The sequence below is a fragment of the Eupeodes corollae genome, chromosome 2 (genome assembly GCF_945859685.1).
Source record: "Eupeodes corollae chromosome 2, idEupCoro1.1, whole genome shotgun sequence".
NCBI classification, from domain to species: domain Eukaryota; kingdom Metazoa; phylum Arthropoda; class Insecta; order Diptera; family Syrphidae; genus Eupeodes; species Eupeodes corollae.
The window spans coordinates 112,045,825-112,073,581 of NC_079148.1; the positions used below are offsets into that span (position 1 = coordinate 112,045,825).

Genomic DNA, 27,757 nt, shown 5'->3' on the forward strand with positions numbered 1-27,757 from the left:
TTTAGCCAGCCAGGGCTGTCGTAGTCGGTCTGGGTCTCGGTGTCGTTGTCGGTGTCGATGTTGATTTCGATATCGGTAGTTGGTACTCGTTACTCGGTTTCGATGTTGGTCATTTGGGGGGTCTTTTGAGATAGAGCTGTCCATTCATTCATTTATCCACTGGCAGCGGAACTGTCTTGATCGCCCTTAGCCACCGAACGTAACGTCGCTCGCCGCCGGCCGTATATAGATAGTAGTAGTTGATGTTTTCTTTGTTTGTCAGCTTTGAACTGTCATCTCGGTCATCTGTGTCTTTTTTTTATTTCAAAGATACTCGTAGAGTGTTGCTTAAATTTTCAGCAAACCAAAAGCTGGATAGTATGTCAAATTTGAATAAATCCAAAAGTTCGTTAATGTGCAAAGTTTCAAAAAAGTTGTTATGAAAATATTTGAAATTCAATAGAAATAGTTTAAACAGTGATTTGAATTGAATTATTAGTCAAATTTAACCACTTAAGTGATATTTGTCTAATTTGTTTGCAGAGTTTTTAGACGCAAGTGGTTTTTGTGATACAACAGACATTTCGCACTCCCTTTTTCAATTCAACAAACCGTTAAAAATTGTTGTTATTGAAAATAAAAAGTTTAAAATATATATTTTTGTTTAATTTTGTAAAAGAAAAAAATTACAAACAAAATGTTTTCTTCATATTTTGGATTCCTGTTCAAGGCTATTTTTGTGATACTTTGTTATGGTAAGTGAAGATTTGAAATCTTAAAGAAATTTTACTTACACATACTTATTTTCGGGTACAGGTGTTAGTAATGTCAATGTGTAATTAAAATTCAAATCACATTGCTAGCCAAGCTAGAATTTCTTTTGAGACAAAAAAAGCAATTCAAATGTGTCATTTGCCCTCATAAATTTTGAATTATTATATTATTTTATGATTATTATTATGAGGGGAGAAGTGACGACGACGACGAATGAGGAGGTTTGTTGAAAATTAAAGAAAAAAAGAAGCCGCTCTTTTTGTTTTTATTTGTATTTTAATTTGTCTTTTCACTTTTGTTTTCTAAAAAAAAAAAACAAATAAACAAACAAACAAACATCGTTGTGCTGATTCACTCTAATACTGAAATTAAATTGTTAGTTAAAATGGAAAATTACAATATGAAGTCAATTATTTGTGAATTATAAATATTTGGCATGAAATAAACGATGGCAGTTAAAACTTATCCAGCTAGTGTGAAGAAAATTTCAAAAGAGTTGTGGTTATAGTTATTTAAGTATTTTCAGATTTCAAAAGATCTTAAGATTATGCCATGATGAAGTAATGCATCACAATGAATTAAATCAAAATTATATTCTTTCTTTCTCCAGACGTACGTAAATTTGCGAATCGTTTCGGTTTCTTAACTTCAAATAATAATAATATTTTTATTTCAAGAGAATACAAAAAAAACATACAAACTATCATTTAAATTCACTAAAAAAGAATTGTGAATCACTACTCTACAATTGTTATTATGTTTTATTTTTTGTCATCATCTGCAAATTCTTTTCTTTGTTCTATTTCATTTTGTATCTTTCTTTGCATCTTTTGTGCGATGACGATGGACATTATAGTGTTGCAAAAGAATTATATGGAACTTATACTCTGGTTTAACTATTTTAAAGTGGTTGGTCTGCTAAAATTGTCTTATGCTGCTGAGAATATCATCTGCAGGAAAACAGGTTCTTTTGAGACAAAAATTATTGTGTGTTCCGTATAGAACACATGTCCAGAGCCTTTATATATTTATAGTGATGTAAATTGTGCAAAAAGAATGAACCATTGTTGTGCGAGATGTTTACTCTTATAATTCGTTACCTTGTTTGGTATATGGCATAGGGTTCCCACCTTAGTTTCCTTAATTTACATTTTTATTCCTTAAGTAACAGAATCAAAAAGAACAATTTTAAGTACATATTTTTGAACAATATAACTTAAAATATAATTTTAAATCAAATAACCTACAAATGTTAAAAATATAAAGTTATCACAATACAATTTTTTAATTATGGAAAACCTCTTTGGAATTTTAAACGTACATTATGAAATTCAAGGAGTGGTTTGTGAGAAATTGATGAAAAATTAGGGGAAATCCGGTGAAATAAAGACGATATTAAATTGTTTGTTTGAGATTGCATTGTATTGACAAGTATTTGACGTGTTTTTCAACTCGTGTAAAAAAAGATTTTCAACAATGGTCAAATAATGCACAGTGTCAGTCACGTATCACGTTCCTACGTCCTTACGTTCGCGACGTTTTTTTGTCGTCCATAGCTCAAGAACCAGAAGAGTTACCGACTTCAAATAAATTTTGTTATACAGATAATAATGCAGAAAAATGCAGAAAGGGCTCTCAAGAAAATTACGTGGATGTTTTTTTAAAAAAAGGTGAACATTTTCAGTTAACCCTAAATATCTCATGACCCAATGACTAGGGACTTGAATTAAATGTTATATTTTATATTGTAACGTGATACCAAACAAGTATATTTTTTGAAAAAGAAAATCCATTTAAAGGTTTTTTTTATTAATCAAAAAAACTGAAAAAAAATTTGTCACTTCGAAAATTTTACGAATACAAAATGATTTTATATCCAAAACAATTTTGTGACTCGAAAAATTAAGTTTTTTACATCGGGTAAAATTTGAAAAAAAAAAAATGAATTGATAACTTTTTTATAAGAAATGAAAACCAACAAAACATTACTCAACGTTGGTAAAAATTGAATTTAAAAAATTTGAAATTATGGCTTTCTACTAATTTTATCTTATAAGAAATATTCTTTTCAACATTAAAAAATTTGAGAAAAATCGAATTGACAGTTTTTTTTAAAAAAATAAAAACCTAAACAAAAAAATTTATAAAAGATGGTAAAAATTGATTTTCGATTCAAATATCTTTTCAAAACTTTGAGATATTGGGTTTTAACTACTTTTATCTTTTAAAAAATATTGTTGTCAAAACTGAGTAATACTTTGAGGACAATCAATTTTTTTACAAAAAATAAAAATCCAACAAAAAAACAATACTGAAAATTGGTAAGTAAATTTGTACTTTCGACTCAAATAGCTTTTCAAAAATTAAAAATATTGTCTTCAAACTTTTTTTTAATTTCACAGAAAATATTGTTTTCGATATTCAGTAGTTTTTTTTTCTTATAAAAATCTAAAAGTCCGTTTTTTCACAAAAAAAATAAAATCTACAAGAAATATTACGCAAATTTGGTAAAAATTGATGTTCGGTTCTTAAAATTTCTCAAATAAATTTCATTCATCCTATTTATACAAATTTAAGAAAAGCTACTAAAATTTTTAAAAATTTGTTTTCGGCTTAAAAGCTTTTAACAAAACTAGATCTTCAAACTGAAATATTACTTTAAATGAAACAATGTTTGTTTGTAATTTTAATTTTGACAACTTTTCTAACTCAACACGAAAACCTACAAGCTTTTAAGCAAGACAAATCGCAAACAGGATGGGAAGTTATCAGTGTGGGCTGCATCCCAACCTCTTTTTTCTATGATATTTTCAAATTATTATGAAAGTATGTATTTTATTTTTTTTTATATAAGTTTTTTATTTATCAGTTTATTTTTTGTAATGAAAAGTTTAAAATTTTCAAGTTTTGTATCAATCATTTTTGAATTTTGACTTTATTTTTTTTTGTTCTAGGGAAATGCGATCTAAATTCTTTTGAAATTTTTTTTCAAAAAAGGGCATCTTTTAATTCGAAAATTTAGCTTTAAGGTGTTAAATGGGTTATTAGACGAAAATCAAAAAAAAAAAAAGAGGTTGTAATGCAACCCACATTTTTTTACACTTCAGAATTTCAGAAAGTAGTAAGCTTATAGCAAGCGTCTACGATCAGAGGCTCATCATAAGTGCATGTGTTAGTTGTTAGTAAAAAATAATACAATTATAGCCTAACACACGCACAAAATACAAAACAAAATTAGCATTTAACAATTACAGAACAAAAAATAAAATAAGAACGTTTACGATAGTGGAGCACTGAACAGTTTAAGTTATATAAAATGCTCATTCGACTTAAAGCTTCATTCTTCCCATAGTTAGCCCTATGGAAGTCAATATGTATAAAATCAAATGTGCGCAGGTGATGAGTTCCGCCCCGGTAGTTCAAATGTACACAAGAAAGCAAATAAGGTACATCAATTTCACCATTAATGTGTTGATGAAAAAATACTAAGTCATTATTAACACGCCTTTGATGGAGAGATTGCATTTAAAGAAGTAGAATACGATGTTAAGGACAATTGACAACTTCCCTCTCTTGCACGTCTATAGGCATTTTTTATTCTACAAACAAATAAGTGAAGTTTAACAACAATATTTTGCATATTATATTTAGTTTGGTTTCATCAATTTTTATTAGCAGTTTTTGATAGTTTTTATTTAATTTAAAAATATAAATGGGATTTTGTTGAAAGAACATTATCTCATGTCAACAAAAAAATTGTAATAATAATAAAGTCTATATCTTCATCTATTAGATTTTTGATTTTTCTAAAAATGGAAATAAATGTGAAAAACAATGGAGGGCAATTTTAAACTATTTAGGTAATTGTCAAAGTCATATTTAGGAATTTACTAAGCTTGAAAGATGATTTACCTAATTTTAAACGACTCTTACATTTTACAATCTCTTTACAGTTTGCTAAGATTAAAATTCCGGAATGGTTTCTATAAATTTTAATAATTTGCTAAATCCATATGACATCTGTATAATTATTCTTATATAAGCAGTGGATGGAATGGGTCAATAAACAGTTAGGAATTCCAATTAATAGGTCCGTTTAAGCGTATTTTCTTTGTTTATTTTTACGAATTGTAACTTTTTAGACATGTTTGGGTGCTTGTTTTTTAATAAAAGTCAATTTACTAGCAGGCAAAACGAAAATAAAGGTTTAAAATATTGGACTTCTTAAGCAAATTGGTAACTAGTAAATTGTTAAACCCTTAACAATAGGTTCTTTAAAATTTTGCGCTTATATTTTCAACTTGTAGTATTGTTTTTTTTTTAGGATTTTATTATTTTTAAAAAAGGCTTTACTTTTATGTTTATTTTTATTTTAATAGATGTCAAAAGAGTTATTCTTCGTTATATACAATTATTGCGGGAAAATATTATTTTTTGTTTGTAAAATATTTGAAGTCACGAATTTTTTTTTCAGTTTGTTTGATGTTTAAAAATGTCTTAATTAAATATTTTCAAAATTATACTAATTATATTTATGGCAGTCGAGATATTTGTGATCAATCAACTACTTTATATTTTCGAAAGTCCTTTCTGCATCTTTCGATGTTAATATCTGAAAAATTTATTCGAATTCGTTATTTTTACTTATTCTTTTAATATGGATGAAGAAAATCCAAATCTTCGATTTATATTCTTGGGACCTTAAAACGTTAAAAATTTCAAAGTTTTCAATTCGACAAATCAGATCGATTACATTAAATTTAAGGCTAAAGAGTTATTTAGTAATAATATCAACCTTGATTTGGATTTATATTCTATGTAATGTATGTACGTGCATATATATGGATATAAATATTAATACAAACATATAATTGTATCTGTTATTCCGCGGAATTTTTTAACACAGACTTCTTCGCCTATTTTCATTTTTTTATAATTATTATACCACAATTTCCGGTAAGTATAGTATGTATAATTGTCTATAAAATAATTTAATTCATTTTTAATGTGAATTATTATTGTTATAATGGTGCTGTTTAAAATATTATCCAAAAGCCTTAACCTTCCCCCATCGTCGTAGTCAGGATATACTTGTACTTTTATTGAAGTCAATTATTTCCATTTCTGATATAAAATGTCCTTTTTACTATAGCACCCAGCACTCTATGAAATATTAATGCATGTAGAAGTATGAACTGTGTAGCCATACAATTGGCAATTTGTTTTTTAAAACAGTTTGCATTCCACACAAAAACGAACTGTCATGCATGCTGTTTCTGTGTTACATCATAGTGCAATTACATCAAGTAGGGGTACTTTTTTGTAAAAGCCATCATCATGTCCAGCCCTCCTAGTGGTGCTTTTGACAGCCCTATTTGTTGGTGTTCCTAATGGTCCGACTTCCTCGTTACTCTTTTAAACGAAAACTTAACAAGAAAATATAAACACATGCATAAACTGCAGTAAGAAAAAAGGAGTCTTATGAAGAGGAGGTTTGTGTTCAAATGTACTTAAAGATTTTTTAAAGGAAATCATACAAAAATGTACACAAATGAAAATATGTTTTTGGAACAATTGAACAAATTTCAACATCTTAGAAAATTGATTTAAGTTAATATAAGTGTGTCATTCGTACATTTATTTTCAAATTACCTCAATAAAAATAATTTAATTTGGTTTTGAAGAAGAAATCAATGTTATGCATTAGAATCTGGGCTTGCTATTATATTTTAAAAATTATTTCGGGGTTGAATAAATTCCGGCCAAGAGGCCCAATTTTTGATCACATTTTTTCAGCAATAACAAGCCAAAAGATCTCAAATACTGTATAATAATTATAATTGAATCAATTTTGGTATTAGTAATACTAATAATTTAATAATTGAAGACTTGGCATTAATAACTTCCCATGTCAAATTGATACTTTTTACATTTTTCGACTTTTCAAGGTCCCAAGAGTCGAAATAAAAGATTTTTAGAAAGATGTCTGTGCGTGCGGTTTTACTTTCGTTCGTACGCCCGTACAACTGTACGTCCGTACGTTCGCAACGTTTTTCTCGTCGTCCATAGCTCAAGAACCAGTAGAGGTATCGACTTCAAATAAATGTTGTTATACAGATAATAGACAATAGTGCAGAGAGATGAAGAAAAGGCTCTCAAGAGGATTTTGGTTAACCCTAAATATCTGATGTACCAATAACGCTAGGGACTTGAACTAAATTTTATATTATGTATTGTAACCTGATATTAAACAAATATATTTTTTGAAAAAAACTAATAAACGGTTTTTTTTTAAATCGAAAAAAACTGAAAAAAAATGTGTCACCTCGAAAATTTTACGAATAAAAAATGATTTTGTATCTAAAACAATTTTGTGCAACAAAAAAAAAACGTTTTTAACATTTGAAATTTTGAGAAAAATAAAAACCTTTCGACTCAAATATCTTATCAAAAACTTGATATTATGGCTTCAAACTTATTTATTCTTATAGGAATATTGTTTTCAACATTCGGTACAATTTTGACGAAATTAAATTGACAATTTTTTTTTACAAAAATAAAAACTTTACAGAAAATTTAACAAAAGTTTGTAAAAATTAATATTCGACTCAAATATCTTTTCAAAACCTTAAAATATTGGCTTTAAACTACTTTTGTCTTCTAAAAAATATTGTTGTCAACATTAGGCAAAATTTTGAGAAAAACCTAATTGACACTTTTTACAAAAAAAAATAAAAACCTAAAAGAAACTATTAGCTTGGTAAAAATTTACTTTCGAATCAAATACCTTTCCAAAAGTTAAAAACACTGTCTTCATACTTTTATTATTTTATAAAAATCCAACAGTACGAACATTTGGTATAAATTGATGTTTGGTTCTTTGAATCTAGCAAATTAATTTCATTTATCAAATTTGTAAAAATTTAAGAAATGCTACTTAAATTGGTAAGCATTTGTTTTTGACTAAAAATCTATTTAACAAAACTAGATTTTCAAGCTAAACTATTTCTTAATATGAAAAATATTGTTGTTAATTTTCAACTGACAACTTTTTTAACAGAACACGAAAACCTACATACTTTTAAGCAAGACAAATCTAACGAAGAGCTGGACAGTTGTCAGTGTTGGTCGCACCCCAGCCTCTTTTTTATCAGGATTTATATCAAACATGTTCTTAAGGTCTAAAATTGATGAATATTGATGTGAAAATGTAAACACAATTTGGTCCTGTTAGAAGAATTAAAATTCTAAGTTGCAAGAAACTTTAACTACTAAATGTCTAATATCAAATTCAAAAGTGATGAACTCATGAGAAGTTAAAACGAGTTGGCATAAATATGTAAGCCCAGGGCAAGAGGGTATCAAAACCCTTCCTCACATGTCTTCATATTGAAATAAAATCAATGGTTTGTGCTCAAAGAAATCACATGATCTTCTCTTCACTGTAAGGAAAATGTAAAAAAGACTTATTCTTTTTTTAAATATCACCTATAATGGAATAAGAAGAAATCTAAATTTTTCTACAGCATTGCACTGTAATTAAATAAAAGTCACAACTATATGATTTAAAAAAAAAGATAAAGTTGAATACAAATAGTTGCTGTTGCTGCATTATACTTTCTTTTCTTCAAATCGGCATGACACATAGATTATTTCAAGACATTTATTGATATCTCCAGAAGGCGCACTCATGTTTTCCTTATGATAAAAGTTTGATGTCTATAATGTAGCAAAACATAGATATATATATACAGCACATAATATTCATTAAATCCATGAGTACCAGTATATCTCATATTTGTTCGTTGCCTTCAGATATAACTACATTAAGGCAGTATTCACAGAGGACTATCGCTTTCAATAGCTAGCTGCTTTTCTGCACGATGTCATGTGTTGTTTTGTGTAGTAAACATTCCATCGCATATATAGCCGGGCGTTAACTGAGTAATGATCATTAAGCGTCGGATATATCAACAAGAATAATTTTATCTTCACATAAGTTTGACAACCGATACTGTTTCCATGATGCAGCATTATGAATATATTTTTAAATCATTCACAGACATATTCCGAAATTATTTTTAAGTTCAAGGCCCTCTCTTTAAAGAGATTACGTATAGAAAAGAATTCGCATAACTAACTCCTAATAGGTGCGGTTCATAAATCGTATAAACTTGTCCAAACTTTCTTTTACACCAAATAAAATTAATTGCTATTTTAATTTCTTCAAACCTAAAAGTCATATTATAAGATCCACATTTAATTGCTACCGAAGAATAATTTAAATATAAATTATAACCTTTGACAGTTTACATAATGACTGTTCCAAAACTATGCAATTTCAAGATATAGTCTACGGTCTAGACAGACGTATGAGTTGAGCATGAAAATAAAATTTCATAAATCAGTGTCAAGCTCCCAGTCTTTTTATGATAAACTTTTAACTATTATTTCTTGAAAGTAAAAGTAAAAGTAAAGTACCGATGAACGAGTCAATATATGACGAAAGTATCAACACACTCACGTTAGGAGTGCTTTTTGCTTGAATTTTGACTGCTAATTGCCTTTTAGTGTTTGCATTTAGTTTGTTCATTCTTTGCCTTCACAAAACTGCACTTCTACTTTCCATGGAATGGAGTACCCATTACGTACAGATTACAAACATTTTGGGTAAATAATAAGGCTGCTGAAGCTGATGCTGTTTATAGTTGAACATGTAGGTACGAGTCTTTCATATACTTTATCCTCTGTGAGTAAGTTGGCCGTGTTCAGTTAGTAAGTGCCTAACTAGATCTGTTGTTGTATGTAATTTGGATAGATGAAGTTAATAATTTTATAGATGCAATAGCTATTTAACATACTCTTACATGTCAATGCTTATTATAAGATCACGAATAAAATTACATAAGTGTTTTTAAAAAGGAATTTTAAAACTTAATTGAATAAAGTGCAGTTAGGAGACAGGTACACATCGTAATACAAAAGCCTTCACTTAGGCAATAAAATGTTGTCTTAGCCCCTGATGCTTTTCAAGCGAAAAGTTTTTATGAAAATAAATCAATCGATGTAAATTTTATCGTAAAAAAGATCGCATGCTATTAACATTCGAAACCCGTTATCGCCCACATAGCAGCCACACTACAGCTGCAATTGAGGAAACATATCCTCGTCATGAAATTTTTGATGACCAATTTTTACATTTGTGGCTTATTTGTCCTCAGTGGTTTTAAAAACTCCAACTCAAAGGTCTTAAATCCATTAAGGAATACTGGCTTATATGTACGTTTATTTTATACGTGTTGCCAAATTAGACAGAATTGTTGTGTTTAGTTGCTTGTGAAGGACATAGAGAAGTTTTGTTGGAAATAAGTGATGGTTAGTGCGTTGGACTGTCATGCTAGAGGTCTTGGGTTCGATTCCACCCTGTGACATTTAAAGGTTTTTTTCACGTGTACTGCCTTTTGCGAGGTATTTCTTGTCATGAAAAGTGCTTTTTCAAATTAGCCGTTCGTATTCGGCTTAAAACATTCCTGACAACATTACTCGCACACGGGAATTGTTGAGAGTTGTAAGCCACTAGGCTCTAGTTCTTAACGGACATAAAGCTCAAAAACCGCACGATATATTGATTCTGTGATTACAGAGAGGCTTTCCAACAACCAACATTTAATATTTCGAGCCTTAAAAGCGATAATTTATGCCTTAAAACAGAGGCGCCGAAATGGGCCACATCTCTAAAAATTATTTTGGATCAAAACTTAGAAAATTTTCCTAAAGTTTAATTACTGTCGGCCAAAAATGTAAGTATTTAAAAGCGTTTTCACTGCAAAAAAATTAACAATTTTTGAAGAATATTTTAAACATTTCTCAATGCGTTGTTAAAAATTGCATCGTTTCAGTTTAAGAACTGGTGTAATTTTTGCCTGTCAAATTTTAAAAGATATAAGATATAAAAGCGACAGATGAATAAACTTTTGATTTCAATAACCTTCACACGTTTAACCAAAGTTTACAAACATTTTTACAAATTTTATCATTGAGATTAATTCTCTCTTTTACTCCACACTAACGTGTTTCACAAAAAATCGTATCCCGGACTCGAACATAAATCTGGATACCATGTGTTAAATCACTTGAATGTTTGCTTATAACTCTCATCAGGAAAATATCTTTTTGCAGTAATATCGTCTAGATATTATGCTATGTTATATTGTTCATATTTACCCATAAATAAACATACTTTTTACCCTTTTACCGTACCTACTTAAACCCGCATACATATTCTAAAAGCAAATCATTTTACCCAATTTATCAAACCATTTTGTATGTACATTTATCTGGAATTCTATTGACGCAACTGTTTTTATTCATCATACTCGCAGCTCAATTTTAGAGAATTTCGGGTATAAAGGAATCTATTCTGAAATCGAATCATTTGCACCAGTTGATTGAACGTTTACATTGACGAATTTATATATACGGCAAGTTTACGATACCGATACGTGAATTTAGAAGTGGGAATACTCAAAACTCGAGTTGGTAATGAATTAATGTTTCCAAATACAATTCGATGAATTTGGTGTATTGTTTACTGCAATATTAAACATCCGTTTAAACTAAACACATGTGAGATTTAGAAAGCGATGATATTGTCTAGAGTTACCGAATTTTTAAAATGGTATTGATTTGAATAGTATTAATTGACTCCCATTTTATATCGCTTAAATATTATATGTATCTTATAAAAATACCCCTGAAGAAACAATTCGTACAACAGTTCACTGAAAAAATTATTTACGTCATAGACTATGTTTCATCAAAATTCTATAAGACGCATAGATTAAAAAAAATATTCCTATTGTCTTAATTTAGGTAGTTAGTCAATTTGTTGTAAGACCCTACCTAATTAATATTTTCTAAGCTTAACGAAACTTAGTTTTTTTCTGGAACTTCTATCCTTCGCATAAGTTTGTTTTCTTTAATAATTTCCACACCTCCAAAATTAATAATCGTACAATTTATTAATTATTATTATTTATAAATTTTCAGAAATATGTGGTAATTTTATTTGATACAATTTATGAGAAATTATGATCGGGTTGTTTTTGACCCTTAAAACGTTTACCCTAAATACTGAGAATTCTCGGAATGGCCTTCAATTCAACCTTCATCCCAACTTAGGCCGTATAAAAAAGGACAGAGATTTGATCTTTGGCCGTACTACACGAATGTAAAATACCTTACCACCCTCTGTATTTTACTATGCAATTATAATGAATTCAAAATAAATAACTACATCGATACCTCCTTATTAACAAATTAAATTAATGAAATTTTATAAAATTGGTAACTCCTAATTTTACTACACATTATTTCAATACACCTGCATTTTAAATAGTACCCGAACCCGTACTATTCTCGTACACATAAACTACGAATATATTTGTTTGATGCAAGGGAATCCTTGTTGAGTTCGAAAGGATTCATGAAGTTTGTAACTATTTGCTTTTATCAATGACTACTATACACACAAACGAGTACAATGTGGTTCAACATTTGATGAGAGAGATTGCAAAAAGTTATTTAACTATAGTCTGCATGTTAAAAAATAAAAAAAAAAACAAAACGCAGCGTGTTAAACTGATTTTTTAAAAAGTTAAAATTCAATTAAAAATCTTAATTGCAGGCTATTCAGGGAGAATATACAAAAAGTTCATTATTATTTGTTTGTACTCCGGTAGGTGTATCTCTCTGCACGCAACTATAATATCTCAAGTTTATTTTGAGTTCATTCCAACAAGAGCGAATGTATTTTCAAACTCAAGAGCAGCAACTCTAGCCTACTTCACAAGCTTTGATTTCATATTGGAGTGTCTGCTATCATGTTGGTGTTTTTTGTGTATCAAAGTTCTGGCAATTTTCAATTAATTTAAAAAGAGAGCGTCTCTGAAAGAACTTCAAGGCTTTTTAACTCTATGAAAGGGTTTGTAAGCTAGACACTAGCAAAAAATTGTAAGCTTCCTTAAAACGGACTGTTATTTACAGAGGGCCAAGGTTCGTTTTTTCGTCGAAATATGGGATTAAAGACAATGACAGATCCGGGAGCGATTCGTAATGGTCATGAAAAGCCACCCCCGGGAGGTAATTTGTTTGTATTTTTGTAGGAATTCTCTTCAATTCAAAACCAATCGTATTGAGTTAATGGATATGACCCCCCATTATATTTTGATTTTTTTTTTGTATATGAAAACAAAGTTTGTATTTTAATTCCTAAAATTTTGTTGCCAAAAGTACCACTTTAAACCATGAATTAGAGATCGTCAATTTTATATGAAGTTGCCTTTTAATTTTCGGAAACTAGCCTTCCATTCAATCTTTTTTTTTAATACACATTAATAGTGAACATTGAAGTAACTAAGCCGATTAGCTTAAGGGTTTTTTCATCTTTTTAATACTAAAAATAATAATAAAATATATATATAATAAAAATAATAAAAATACTCAATACAAATTTTTTGGTTTAAAATGGAAAATTCGATTTTTTTCTAAAATGAACGATGGATTTTTTTAAAAACTTTCTCTATATTTTTCTAAATTCGACTTCTTTCTACAAGAGTTTTATAAGAAAGACGTATTTTGGTATTGCTCAAGAAGGGTACCCTTAGTAAAATCGTTATTTTATTTAAAAGTTTTCTCAAGAACTAGTCGAGCGATTTCAATAATTTTCTCTGGTCGATGATCAAATTTTCAAATTGGTGATGATCAAAAATGTCATTATTTTTTTTTATTTTTAAAAAAATAATTATTTTTTTTAGAGAACTTGATATATCAGAAAGGGGTCAATATTTTTTTACGAAATTTAAATGTAAAATGTGTATTTATAAGCACTAAATAACTGCATACCAAAAATATTTTAAAGACAACATTTTAAAATTGAACATTGTATGTATGTACATATATTCAAATTAAAATTAAAAAAAATACAGACTGTAATGATTTTCGAAAACAAAAATAAGTTAATCTTGGTTTTTTAAGAAATAACATGACATTTAAATTTTTGCAAAAAACTTATTTTGCAGTACATTTTTTCATCTTAAAGTATAGGAAATATTTTCAAACTTTTTTGAAGAAATTAGCAAGTACTAGTGACCAAGTCGTGTATTTTATTTATTTCAAAATTGGTTTTCTGTTGAATAAAACTTTGAAGATCTTAAAAAATTAAAGAAATCTACTTTTTGAAGTGAATTTGCTTTAGATGTTTTAGAACTGAGATTTAAACACGAATTTCAAGACTATAAACGTCCCTATTGAAGTAATGGCCAATTGAAAAACACAATGCACGTTTCATATCTATTGTTATAAAAACTTTGAATGTCTTGAGAACTGAAGTAAAATGAGGTTCTGAAACGTGTAATTTGTCACTGCCAGACAAAAGTCTCTTCCCAGTTATTTGTTTACCTTAGTTTGGTTTTATTTTATATTCAGGGAAATTATGTACTAAAATGCAACTATATCCTTAAATTCAAGAACCAATCATTTTCCTCTCTACAATTTTTAAGTTTTCTTGACTCCTTTAAGATAAAAATATTAGTATCAGCTCCAATCTACGAGTAAGCAGACCGATAGCGATAGTAATAATAGACTTGAGTCCGAAAAAACTACGTACAAAATAGTCAGAAAATTCTTTCTCATTTTTTGGGTTTTTTGAGTTTTTGTAGCAACAAAAAAGAAAATATACACTTTTTGGAAAACAAGCTAAGTTTCAAAACAAATTCTTACATTTCAGCAGGTCCGTGAAGTTGGAAACACCACAATCGAATTTCGAAATTGTAATGATACAGAAATTTAGGGATCTTTTTGTGCTAATTTAGTGCTCTAATCCCGAGTTGGTTCAAAAATCCCTCCCCCCTCAAACTTGTGGTGTTCCTAGCTTGACGTCAAGCTGGAAACACCACAACTGTCAAAAAACTGTTGATAAGGAAATTTAGGGTTCTTTTTGGACTCCTAAGTTAGCGAAACACCAAACTATTGTGTTTTGGTCTTATAAATATGGCATATTTAGAAAACAACGTTCTAAAATAAATTAATAACTAAAGTTGCAGTTTAGCCTTTGAAATCTGTTCCTTTAAGGTTAAGATACACATTATGCTTTTTAAATTTTGTTAGCCTCCTTTACAAATCATTAAAGAACATTTTTAAGCGGTTTGTAAAAAATCGCCTACATATTAAGCGTTCCACCTCCCCCCTGATAAAAAGTCTAGATCCGTCCATGATTAAAGACTTATACTTTTTCTGCCCTAATCAAATCCCAAATACTTTTGCTTTTTCGGATAATGTTACATTTTGTTGTTTATTTGTATGCATACTTGATTCTTAAACCAACCAAGTTTCTAGCAAACAGTTTGAAAACCAAATGTGAATTGATTTTCGTGCAACTTTTATACTTATTGATGTAAATATATTTATGATCCAAAATTTTAAAAACTGGTGTAGCATGCTTTATTCTCTTAAATTAAAAAAAAAAACTATGAACTATAGTTACAACCGAATTTCTATTTTAAGTTAGTTTGTTGTCAGTAAGCCACGCTCCGCTCACTTTAGGTTAACAAATTGTGTTTATTATATATGTGTAGAAATAAAAACACATTATAAAATGTTTGCCTGTCAAAATTAATTTAATGCGGTAATATATAAAAGAACTTACATTCCCCAAGGTCATATAACATCTTGAGGTCCCATCACTTTTAAACCGACAAATAACCGACGGCGACGTGATAAAAACTTTGTCAACATCGAAAAATTTCGTGTCATGTCTGACTTAAGGGATATTTTTGATGAGACTTTATATTTACGCAATAAGACGACAGCACGAAATGCCAATGGTGTGTCTAAATTACATGTTCATCACTCTCATTTTCTCAGTCAACACCTCTATATTATTCACATTTAAGAAACAACCAATAATTATAAATAATTGCGAATTGATTTTAAGGAGGTAACTTACACCGAACGTAAGGCCTTTTACACACTTTTGCTTCCTTTATGCATGAATACTGCAATTTACACAATGGCACAGTCATGAATAAATATATATTTGTTGACATACATATGGACTTGCGGCACGATAACTTACTAACTACTAAGCTAGTTCACGCTATACTTAAAGCCAATGAATGATTACAATAGATTTCCTTGCTGTGCAACTTTTCGAACCGATAGTATAATTTCTAAATTTAAATAAATAGAAGAAGTGAAAATATTAACAAACCATCTTCAGCATTGGTTAGTGGTATATAGGGTTTGTACCAACACAAGACTATTCAATTCGTCAAGAATAGAACCAGTTAGAATTGTAAAGACTAGAAAAAGCTCCTATAGTAAAGAAGACCTACATTAGCGCCAAACTAAGGTGTCCTGCATTCCTAACCTCTGTAACTTTAAATCAAAAACAAAATTTCTAACCGAATTAAAAATCGTTTCAAACTTGATTATAGTTTTTAAATGTATTGATAGTGTGAAAGAAATTTTATCACGCTAACTATTAAAAGCTGTATCATATCAAAAAGGTTACATTTTGCTGTCGTTGTTAAGATGTAATGTTCCGCAGCAGCAGCATGGCATTCGATACTTACAATTTTATTGCATTTTAATTCACTGTTTTGGCAGCGTATCAATCAAAATGCTAATGTGTTCGTGCAGTTAAATGCACATATTGTATGTAGTGTATGAATGACGTAGATAAAATTGAAAATGTAATTAAGACATAAAATACGATGATAAAAATCACTCATCAAAATTCCCACGATCAGCGGATGCAATGATTATGATGATGATAACGATGATGATACAAAATTCATCATGACAGATTTATTTTCTAGAATGACCAATCTCTCTCTATCACACGGGTGACCAATTATTATTATTGCTATTGCAAATTGCTATATCACACGCTGACAGTTATAAGTGATTTAAACTTTTAATCTTTATTCTTTGAGTGAAGGATTTATGTATGAACCTTAACAATAATAATTGTATTTTGCCTTTAAGTACTTATTTTCTTTTTAAACTGCAATCACATTAGGAAAGATAATGGAAATGGAAACTTACTTATAATATTAAATTGCTATCAAATTTGTCTTCACAATTATCTATTGTGTAACTTATATTTTAGTGGATGCACGGATGCATTGACATTCGAAATAATTGGCAGAATGACTTTTTGTGACAGTCAAATTTGTTTCAATATTTTATAATTTTCCATTCAAGAAAAAGGTTTCAATATGCAGGATATTTTGATATCTTCTATTTAAAGGAAATGTGATAGTATCTATATCCATTTAAATTTCCTTGGATTTTATGGGCATAGCTTCTATGTATATCAATACTTAAATTTAATTGTTCAAAAACGGATATTTTTTATTATTATTATTACCATACAAGGTCAGTCTAACATTTAAGTATTCATACTGTTACAAAAGTTACATTTCGTGTATACAAAATCAACTTATCATAAGTTGTCAAAAGTATAATTTGTATCAAAAATGGAGACAGATTAATGAATTATGAAGACTTTTATGCATTTCGATGACAGTTATAAGTTTATTAAATCATAAAAAGAACCCTTAAACATTGTTAAATGAATAATTTAGAATCCACTAAAAGTTCAGACAATTTGTATTTATTGGTGCATTGGAAAGATGTTCAATGACCAATTTGCATACAAATCAAACCTAAACCAAGTGAACTTGACAATAATTTTATTGCAAACAATCATTTATTCATAAAGATTTGCATTTATGTATAATCATTTAAAATTCACTTGACATAAGAGTCTCTTCCACAAGACCATCATCATTAATGATGCCGCGTGCGCCGCCGCCGCCATTCGTCGTTGTCGTTAATATGCCAATTAAAATGTTACCGCTTGCTTATGATTATCATTAAAAAAAATAAAACGAAATGACAACAAGATCCATTTCCATTTGAATTAATACTTGTAAATAATTATAAACAAAACATAGTCAGTTTTGTGAAATATTAGATGCTCTATAATTATTATTTTTTCTACTTTTTTTTGTTGGAAGATGAAGGTGGTGTTGTTATGACAGCTGTTTTATCGCTTTTGTTAACACGATTGGTAACATGATTTATAGTTTTTTTGTTTGTTAATTTTATGGTGAATTATAGGTCACATTTGAGGAGATGAATATTTGACCTGGATTGATCTTACAAAACAGTATTTCAGATACTTAATTTGGTCTCAAATACGACAGCAGGAAAGATAAGTCATTTTAACAACTACATTAAATAGTAGGGGCAATTATTAACCATCTGTATACAAATATGTAGACTTATCAAAATAATCTGTTACGATTTCGTGTCTTGAACAGCGCACCTACTGCAAAAATAAGGGAAGAACAAAATTGTTAATTTATTTTATTATTTCGTTGTTTAATTTCTAAGGAGATTTTTAATTTTGCAATTCTAAGTTTTTAATTTAATTTGTTGTTTTTAGATTTGTTTTATAAGTGAACATGATGTTACCATTTATCCCTTATTTTGATATTATGAACATGTAACCTTGATTTGTGTTTCTTTTAACTTTTCATTAAACTTACCTAATGAGGAAAGTCACTACTTCAAAAGTAGGTAAGCTTATTGTTATACTTAAAATAACAAAAACAAACAAAACTTAACCTACATTCATAAACATGGACTGGATTTTAAAGTCGATGAACTTTTTAATCTCATTACCGAAAATCCACGTGATCGAATACACCAGTTTTTTTTGTTCATCAATTATTGCATTTTATTGACTATATTTTTTTTATTTGCAAGAATTTATTATAAACAAATAATATTTATGTAGGAAGGTTTTAGTTAGAAAGATTTTTTGACGCTGGATCAATAACTAATTTCAATATGAAAGGTATTTTTTTTTGTAATGATAATTATTATTGGCGTAATTATAAAATCACTTCAATTTGTAATTGTTTATATTTATGTATGATGTACGATAAATTTTAATTTTGTTTTGCTGAAAATTCATCACGATTTTGAGTGGTTAATAGTGGTTATAAATATATTTGTTAACTTTGTTAAAAAGAAGTCCACAATAACAAATTTGTTAAAGTTTTCAACAAAGCATTTGACAAATTAAGCCAACGTATATTATTTTAAGAAAACTACAGATTTGCGTTCTAAATGTTTTACTTTGAACTCTGGTCTATCTCAGGGTAGTCAGTTTGGTCCGTTATTATTTTTATCTTCACATGTGAAGTTATTGTAATCGGTCCGAATTGTCGAATTGAAAATTTTGACAAAGTCGAAATAAAAGATTTTTTAGAGAGATGTATGAGTGTGCGTGTATGTAGGTTTGTAGTCCATAGCTCAAGAACTATATATATAAACATTCGAAAAAAATGTTGATAAAAATCAAATTGACAGTTTGTTATTACAAAAAAAAAAAGAACGTAATTCGGGAAAATTTTGAGAAAAAATCAATTGACAGTTTCCTTACAAAAAATAAAAACAAAAACTAAATTATCAAAAGTTGATAAAAACTGATTTTCGATTTTAATATCATTTTAAAACTTTCAGATATTGGCTTTTAAATTAATTTTATATAAAAATTGTTTGCAACATTCAACACAACTTAAAACAAAGTTAATAAAAATTGTAACACATTGATTTTCGACACCAATATCCTTCCAAAAACTGAAAATATTTGCTTCAAACTAATTTAATTTTATAAGAAATATTGTTTTCAACATTCGGTGAAATTTTGAGAAAATTGAATTGGCAATTTTCGTTTACAAAAAATAAAAACCTAAAAAAAACAATACGTATGTCCAAGTTCTGCATTTCACTTTTTGTGAATACACTTTGCGAAAGTGAATTTGGGTGTTCAACAATTCGCTATCGTGAATTGGATTTTCGAACATGGAAATGGATGTTCTGTATTTCGGTTTGTTCCATTTTTCGAACGCACTCAAATCACATTTTATTAATTTTGTGAATTGAACTTTGAAAGCTTCCTTCTGCTAGAAATCGGAGTGTTGCAGAAAGTTTTGAATTGCAGAAGGTATTATAAAAGGTTCTATTTCAATTAGAACATATAAAAAAGCGTCTTTGCTTAATCTAAAATAACTTAATTTATCAGAACAATACTACATAATTTTCACACACATAAAATGTGTCAGCAAATCCAATATATTTTTTTCTTTCTTATTTTATCTCTTAAATTCTTTTTCCTTTTTTCAATTAAAATTGATAATAATATTGCATCCATTTTCAAAACAGCAAACATTTTACTTCAGAAACAAAATAAAAATGTATGATTCTTCAGTTCTGACACTTCGAAGCAATTTCGAAGTTTTCGAATTCGATCGAATTGAAGAACATGCAATTTCATTTCACGTGAAATTTAAAAGTTATTTCAATTCACTTTCGATCGGAATTCGGAACATGGGCGTAAAACTTGGTAAAAATTTCCTTTCGACTCAAATATCTTTTCAAAATTTAAAATATTGTCTTTAAATTATTTGTATCACACAGAAAACATTGTTTTTGACATTCAGTAAATTTTTTATAAAAAACCAAGACAGTCAGTTTTTTCATACAAAATTAAAATTTACAAAAATAGTACACAAAATTTCTTGAAAATTGATATTCGGTCTCGTTTATAATAGAAGTCATTAAGTTCAAATAAATTTAATTCATCCAATTTGTATTTGTTTATATAAGAAATACAAGCTTTTAGAAAAACCGATAGATATGGTAAAAATTGGTTTTCAACTAAAAATCTCGTTAACAAAAATAGATTTCGAAATCAAACTATTTCATCATATGAAAAAAATATTATTGTTAATTTAAATTTTTGTTTTAAATAATTCCACTGGCACCTTTTTTAACAAAACAGGAAAACCTACAAATGCTTTAAGCAAGACTGGGTCGCATCTCAACCTCTTTTTACTATTTATTTACGATCTTCTGTTCGCCCTAGTCAATTCTATGTCTCTTATACAGGGTCAGGCAAAAAGATGGGTCCTGCAAAAAAATCTCCCATATTTTAAAAGGCAATGACAAATAAATAAACAATTTAACAGACAATTTTATTGAATTTTTTAAATTAAATACTATGCCATTTTACATAAAATAAAATAGTTACTTAATTTTAAACATTACCATTTTATGTATAAATAGCTTTAAATATAAACGTCTAAAAATACGAGAGGTTTTTTTGCCAGACCCTGTATATGCCGACGATGTAAATGTAAAATGATTGAACTATTAAATCTGTTGTAGACTGTTTTATTTTACAGATCTGGGAATGGTGAAATTTGAGTGGTTTAGTTTTAAATATTGACAAGTGCAAAACAATGTATTTTACACCCAAGAAAAATATGATTGTCACCCTTTGTAATTTGTCAAGTTCCACTGACATTAAGATAGTATTTTACTCAAAACTAACTTTGTTTGACAATTTGACTGTAATATTAAAAATACTAACAAGACTTTTCGTTTTATTAAAGGATTTTCTCAAGAATTTCGGATCCTTTTATTTTAAAAAATCTTTATGTCTCATTCATAAGATCTATCTTAGAGTACGTTGCGTTGTATGGAAGCTTTGCGGTTCATATATGTAGATAGATTGGAATAGGTTTAAATAAGATGTATGAGATTTTGCTTAAGATTTCTATCATCATTTAATCAACTAAATCATCTTCCATCTCTTACAAGACTTAGAGTACTATTTTGTTGCTGTCGGGATAATCAATAGGTACATTTTAGTTGCATCAATCTTCTGTCGATTGAACTTCATTGTTATTTATTGGAAAGGCAGTTGCATACTTGTAACATTTTCAGCAGATCAAACTGCGGTTCTAAGAGTCCTTTAAATATTTAAATTAATTTTTACAATTACAATTCAAGTATAATTAATTCCAGAAATGACAATGTGAAATCACTTTACTAAAGAAAAGTATTTTGTATTCTAAATAATCGAAGATGTAGATTAGATGTGAGTTTTTCTATTCTTTTTTGTTTTGTACAAATTTTATGAAATGTGTACCATTAGTAAATAAATGATGAAAATAAAGTTCAAGGAACTATCGATCAATTGTATAAAAACATCATTTAGTCTTTGGTAACTACTTTGTTATGATGAGAATGAAATAAACAAAAAACTACTTCTGTATATTTTGGAAGAACCTAGCAAACAAACAGTACAAATAATTTCTGAACCGAAAGTGAATGGTGATTCCCAACATTTTTGGAGATTAAAATGATGGCAAATATATTTGACAATTTACTTACTTGTAATACTTACGATTATCTACACAATGAACTGTTTTGAGACGGCTCATTTTACGATTTATTGTTTTAAATATTTTGCTATGAAGCTATAAGGAAAAGTAAATCCATCAACTAAATACTAAATCAAATTCAACATTCTGGATAAATACGAATTGCTTTATTTTACCATAAGTTTGATTTTATTAAAACGATCTTGAAATAGCATTATACTAAATAAAAAAATGCTGAACATTTATTTTCACAAATCAGTTATTAATTTAAATTTCCTTGTTTCAAAATTTCAAAACACATTTTTTTGTCTTTATTTATAACAAAACTAAGTGGTAGACAGGTACATGTGTTTGTTGATTGAAATCAATTTTTAATATTTAATTAACATATCAATAGTCAGTACGTACAATTAAAGTTTTATGTTCAGTTTTTATTTGAATCAAAATAAGCTGTTTTATATTGTGATAATTTGTGGCTTTTTGTTAGTGCCGCAGTAAAATTTAATGTTGAAGACAAACATTTTTCTTGTGCGGACAAATGTATAGGTATATATGTACATGGCTATCGTGGGTATGATAATGATATAAGAAATGAAGAGTTAAAATTATTTATTAAAAAACAAAATTAAAATCTTCGAAATATCTTTGCCGACCCACTGTCAAACCAGTAGCTAAATTGTCAATGTCGAAAACATTAATAGAGAATTTTTGAACAATTCAAATTTAAAAGGGAACTTAATAGCATTAAAGCCAACTTTTGATTGTATTTTTATTTTTGGGTAAATGGCTTCAATAACAGCAGAGTTTGAAATATGAGCTTCAAGAAGAACTATGCACGAAAAACCACTTGAACAGTATACTTTTTCCTGATAAAACACAAAACAACTTCTTGTGTAAATTGATATCACTTAAATTATCTACTAAATAACTTAAGAACTTGACTTGAATGTTTGCAAAAATGAAAGTATCTAATACCTAGTTTCGGGATAGTCAAGAAATGCTACGGGATACTTCGAAAAAATCTGACATTGGTAAACTTTGGTAAGGTGCTTCATATATTTGTCCTTCACACTTAAAGAAAAATACCCTTAATTTGGAATACATAAAACAAACTTGATATTTAATTGTGAGAGTGGATAAAACTTCACAGAAATCGAAAGAAAAAATGTCGAAAACATGAAATACACTCATTGAAAAAATTTAATAAGATTCTAAATTTTAGTAGAACCATTTTTGGAAAAATATTGTGTAAACAAAAATGCTATAAGGGGGACTAACAGAATTTCGTGTTCTGAAAATGATCTGAGAATACAATACATACACTTCCTTTCACATAAATTTTTACATTTTTATTTGACGATATTTTTAAAACCTTTTGTTTTTTTTTTTGGAAAAACGTAAAAAAACCTATTGTTACCTATTTCCTCCTTGGTTAGACCATAACCTCTACCCATACTTCTTGATTCTATCAAATTAATACTCGTACTAAGTTCCCAAGCAATCAGAATATCCTTTTATCTGATTTAAAACATGTTATAAGTAAATTAAGAAGTTGTCCCTATTCATGTGACAAAAAACAGGTACTTTTTATGACCCTCTTCCGAAAAAACGTCATAAAACTTGCATTTATAAACTTAATCAAAAACTTTGTTTACAATATATAATTAATAAAAGCTTTATTTATCCCACATTTGGGTTTTTCCGAAAAAACCTCAGGGCTTGAAAAATATCGTCAAATAAAAATAAAAACAGTCTATCCCTATTCATGTGACACAAAGTTTACATATATAAACAATTCTATAAGTCAAATCACTTTTAAATTAAGGCTCCAGTTTTCATCATTGAAAACAAGCATTGGAATGCTTTTTACAGGTCGTTTATAGCTATCATTAAAAATGTCTGTCAATAATAAAAAAAAAACTGATTAAAAACCACTGAAACATTTTTACTGACAGAAATCTGTCATTGAAACTTTAAAAAATTGGAACACAAATCAATGGAACGATTCGTTTCACTTCTGAACACAAAAGTATCAGCTGTTTAGGAAAATGAATTTCCGTCCGGAAAATAGAAAAACACATTTTTAGAAAAATATAAATGCGCTACTAAACTTTTTTCTCCGACAAAATTCTTTGTGAGATTTCCGATCGATCAGTATATAATTTGAAACACCGTCAAATATCGACGCTCATAATATTCTTCAGAACTTTATCATGAATATCAGGCAATTTATCGCGAAGTTCCAAATTTTCCCAAGCTGACCAATCGCGGTTTCTTAATTTTCAACAACTTATTTATATTTTATCTATTGTTTAATTTTCTGGGCTAAGATTTTTCAAATAGATTCCCTCTGGTTTTAAAAAGAAAGTGGTCAAAAGTTATAATTCAGAACTTTTTATATTATTACTAAGCACACAAACAGAAATCAAAATATTTTAAAATTGATATTGGGTAATCCACCATTAAAAAAAAAAAATAGATTAACATTCCCACAACAAATATTTTCTGTTAATAAAAGTTTATATTTCCTGTCTTAAAATTTTACTACCACACTAACAAAAAATCACAAATTATCACAATCACAATGAAGACAACTTGTTTAAGTTTAAATAAAAATCAAACATAAAACTTTTATTATAGTATGACTGGTGTACTTACTTTAGCATGTTTATAAAATAGAGAACTGAACACAATATTTTTTTTTACTTTAATAAAAACAATAAATCTACTTCAGATATTATATAACATGGCGCAAGGAAGTGGAAAAATTAATCAGTAGATCAATTTAATTTTCAAACTTAAATTATTACAATTAAATTTTGACTTATGTAATGTCTCCTCTGAAAACAATACAAACCCTAGCCCTTATTCTCTCCTATCAAAATCTCTATACAAATATCAATCACAGACAGTAAGCATTTTATTCGAACCCTAACACAATACCCTTCACCTCCTATTAAGTCAACCTGAAGAACAAATTATAACAAGTAGAAATGTTAATTTGTCTATACATATATATTTCTGAATTATAGCATAACAATAAAATATCAATCAAATTGATATTTTTTTTTCTTCTGAATAAATTGCTTTTGTAATTCATATTCAAGTATGATAATTGATAATATAATTTCATCCCCCAACGCAACGCAACTCGAAATCGAACTCGAAATCGAACTCAAACTCAAACGCAACGGCCCAGTTGATAATTGGATTAACCATTTCCGAGGATATTTCTGCGAATCGAATGGCCATTGAATGCGGATGATCCTTCAATGGGAGGACATCATTATCTTTATTATCCACCGGAACGATACTTTCTTACTAATTGGAATTATTCACTTTTATTATTGATAAAAATAAAACGAGTCGTTTTTATAGGCAGGGGTAGCAAAAGCAAAAGCAAAAGCTCTGTACATACCTACATAATAATCGTATTGTATTTCTGTTTTCGTGCATTTAAGATCTTTTTGTAAATTATTTAGACCAACAATTGAACTTGGGGACGGATGGTCTTATAACATCATCTCTGCTAATGACGACATGGCATCTTAAATTTAATAGGTTGTCTATTTTGTGTGGGATGATTGAATAAGATTAATTCTTGTTTTTTTTTTTTTGTGTATTGTTTCATCAATTAAAGCACCCGTTAGTGTTATAAACTGACCTGACCAACCGAATCGCTATTAATTTCCGCAATTAAAAGTGGTCTGTTTTCTGTTACCCCTTCTCCGTTTGCCTGTTGTCACAGACCTTACGAAGTTAGATAGACTAAATAATTATCGTGGGTATGCCATATGTAATGAAGTGATGGAATTATGGAATTGATTGTAAAAAAAGGTTTTTGCGACTTGGTGGGTGCTCGTGGCTCGAAACTATTTAAACGAGGTAAAAGGTGGTACAGGGCTGTGCAAAAGAGATTCTTAAATAATAAAAGTACGATAGTGTGGACAAATTATTTTAACATTTTTCTAACAATTTAATAATAGATCCAATTAAAAATCGCATGCGGAATTTTATTATTTCTTACCTATGAAGATCTAGGACTACGTAAATAAAAATCGTTTATGACGTTACCAAAACCACGAACTCGGTACGCTATTAAAAGGCTTTAGAGCTTACATGGACTCTTCCCACTGCGCGACATGCTTACAGAGCCAAAGGTTAGCTCATCAGTAGGGGGATTCTTGAGTACCAACATCGAAATATCCTCTTAGACCAACGCCTTGCAGAGTATAAAGTTGCAAGAGAGAGAATTTTTTTGACCTAAGTCTCCACCAGTTTAGAAAAACATCCTTAGGATCCGTCAATATTTTAAATCCAATAAACTACATCTTTGAGCTATATAAGCAACCACTTTGCTTAAATCGAGATCCTCGTTTTTTTTTTATCAAAATCTTAAGGCTATCTTAAAGGTAGACAAAAGTTCTTAAAAAAACTAGCGTAAATTTCAAAAACTTAAAAATATCTTACTGGTCCTATGCGGGTGCTCTAAGTTAATGCATTATCTTATAACTACTGCTTTCGGACTAAAAACCGGAAAATTGTTTTGGTGCCACCCTGACTGACCCTAACCTAATCCTTAAACCTTTGTAAGCCAGCCAAGATCAAACGCCCTAGACAACTTTAAATAAATAAAATAAAAATAAATTGGGTGGCGCGACAGTCCGTTGAGAACCAAGGCCTAGTGACTTACAACTCTCAACCATTCCTGTGTCCGAGTAATGTTGTCAGGAATGGAGGGGACCTACAGTTTATATGCCGACTCCGAACGGCTAATTTTGAGAAAGCACTTTTTCATGACAATAGTTACTCTTGGAGAATTTGTCAATTCCTCGCAAGAGGCAGTACCCGTGAAAAGACTTTAGATGGCATAGGCAGGGATAGAACCCAAGACCTCTGGCATGACAGTCCAACGCACTAACCATCATGCCACGGGTACCACAACTTTAAATGACATTCTCAATTTGAAGCCACCAAAACTGGTTCTCCTGCCTCCCCCTTTCCCCTTTCTCTTCGGTCTCTATCAGATACAGTCCTACTAAACTGTAAAGGAGTAGCGTATCTACAGTTTTACTGCTGACGTGGTAGGTTAGCGGAAACGCTTCCCTATCCTGTATCATCCCTTGATTGTCTTAATAGAGGAAATCTTCGGGCGGAATGTTTCCACTACAACGTGCACTTTCATAGTACTCATTGTTGGGATAGTAAGCCCCAAAAATTAAGCTGTTAGTCGACGACATCGCTCTCGCAATGTGACCCCTACCAAGCTTCAGCAAGAAATTATCTATTCTGTTTATGTTGGCTCTGTTGTATAGAACCTGGTTGGAATAATAATGTTTGTACTCCGACTCTGGTGTTCTGTTTAGTCCAAGGCAACGTCGCAGACATTGTCTCTCAAACACCCGAATCTTTTTTATTTGAGATTAGGCAACGTTGAACCATACCGGGCAATCATCGGGCGGATAAGAGCCATGTAGCAAATCACCTTTACCCTGCTGTCAAGACGGCTGTTAAAAAATACTGAACCAACCAGATGCCAAGGTACTTTATAAATAAAAATAAATTAGGTGGCGCAACAGTTCATGAAGAACCAGGGCCTAGTGACTTACAACTCTCAACCATTTCTGTGTTTATATGCCGAATCCGAACGGCTAATTTGAGAAAGCACTTTTTCATGACAGGAATTACTCTTGGAG

The 27,757-nt window shown here is 29.2% G+C and overlaps 1 protein-coding gene across 2 annotated transcripts in view; it reads left to right on the forward strand.

Annotated features, from left to right (window-relative positions):
* Positions 1–27,757, forward strand: part of LOC129945436 (carbonic anhydrase 2) — a 54,294-nt gene continuing 26,537 nt past the window's right edge. Inside the window, exon 1 of one of the 2 annotated variants that reach the window (XM_056055193.1) lies at positions 1–734. In XM_056055193.1, the coding sequence (XP_055911168.1) occupies positions 677–734 (58 nt within the window). In that variant the 5' untranslated portion in view covers positions 1–676. The remainder of the gene's footprint in view (positions 735–27,757) is intronic. The other variant, XM_056055194.1, reaches the window with a different exon arrangement.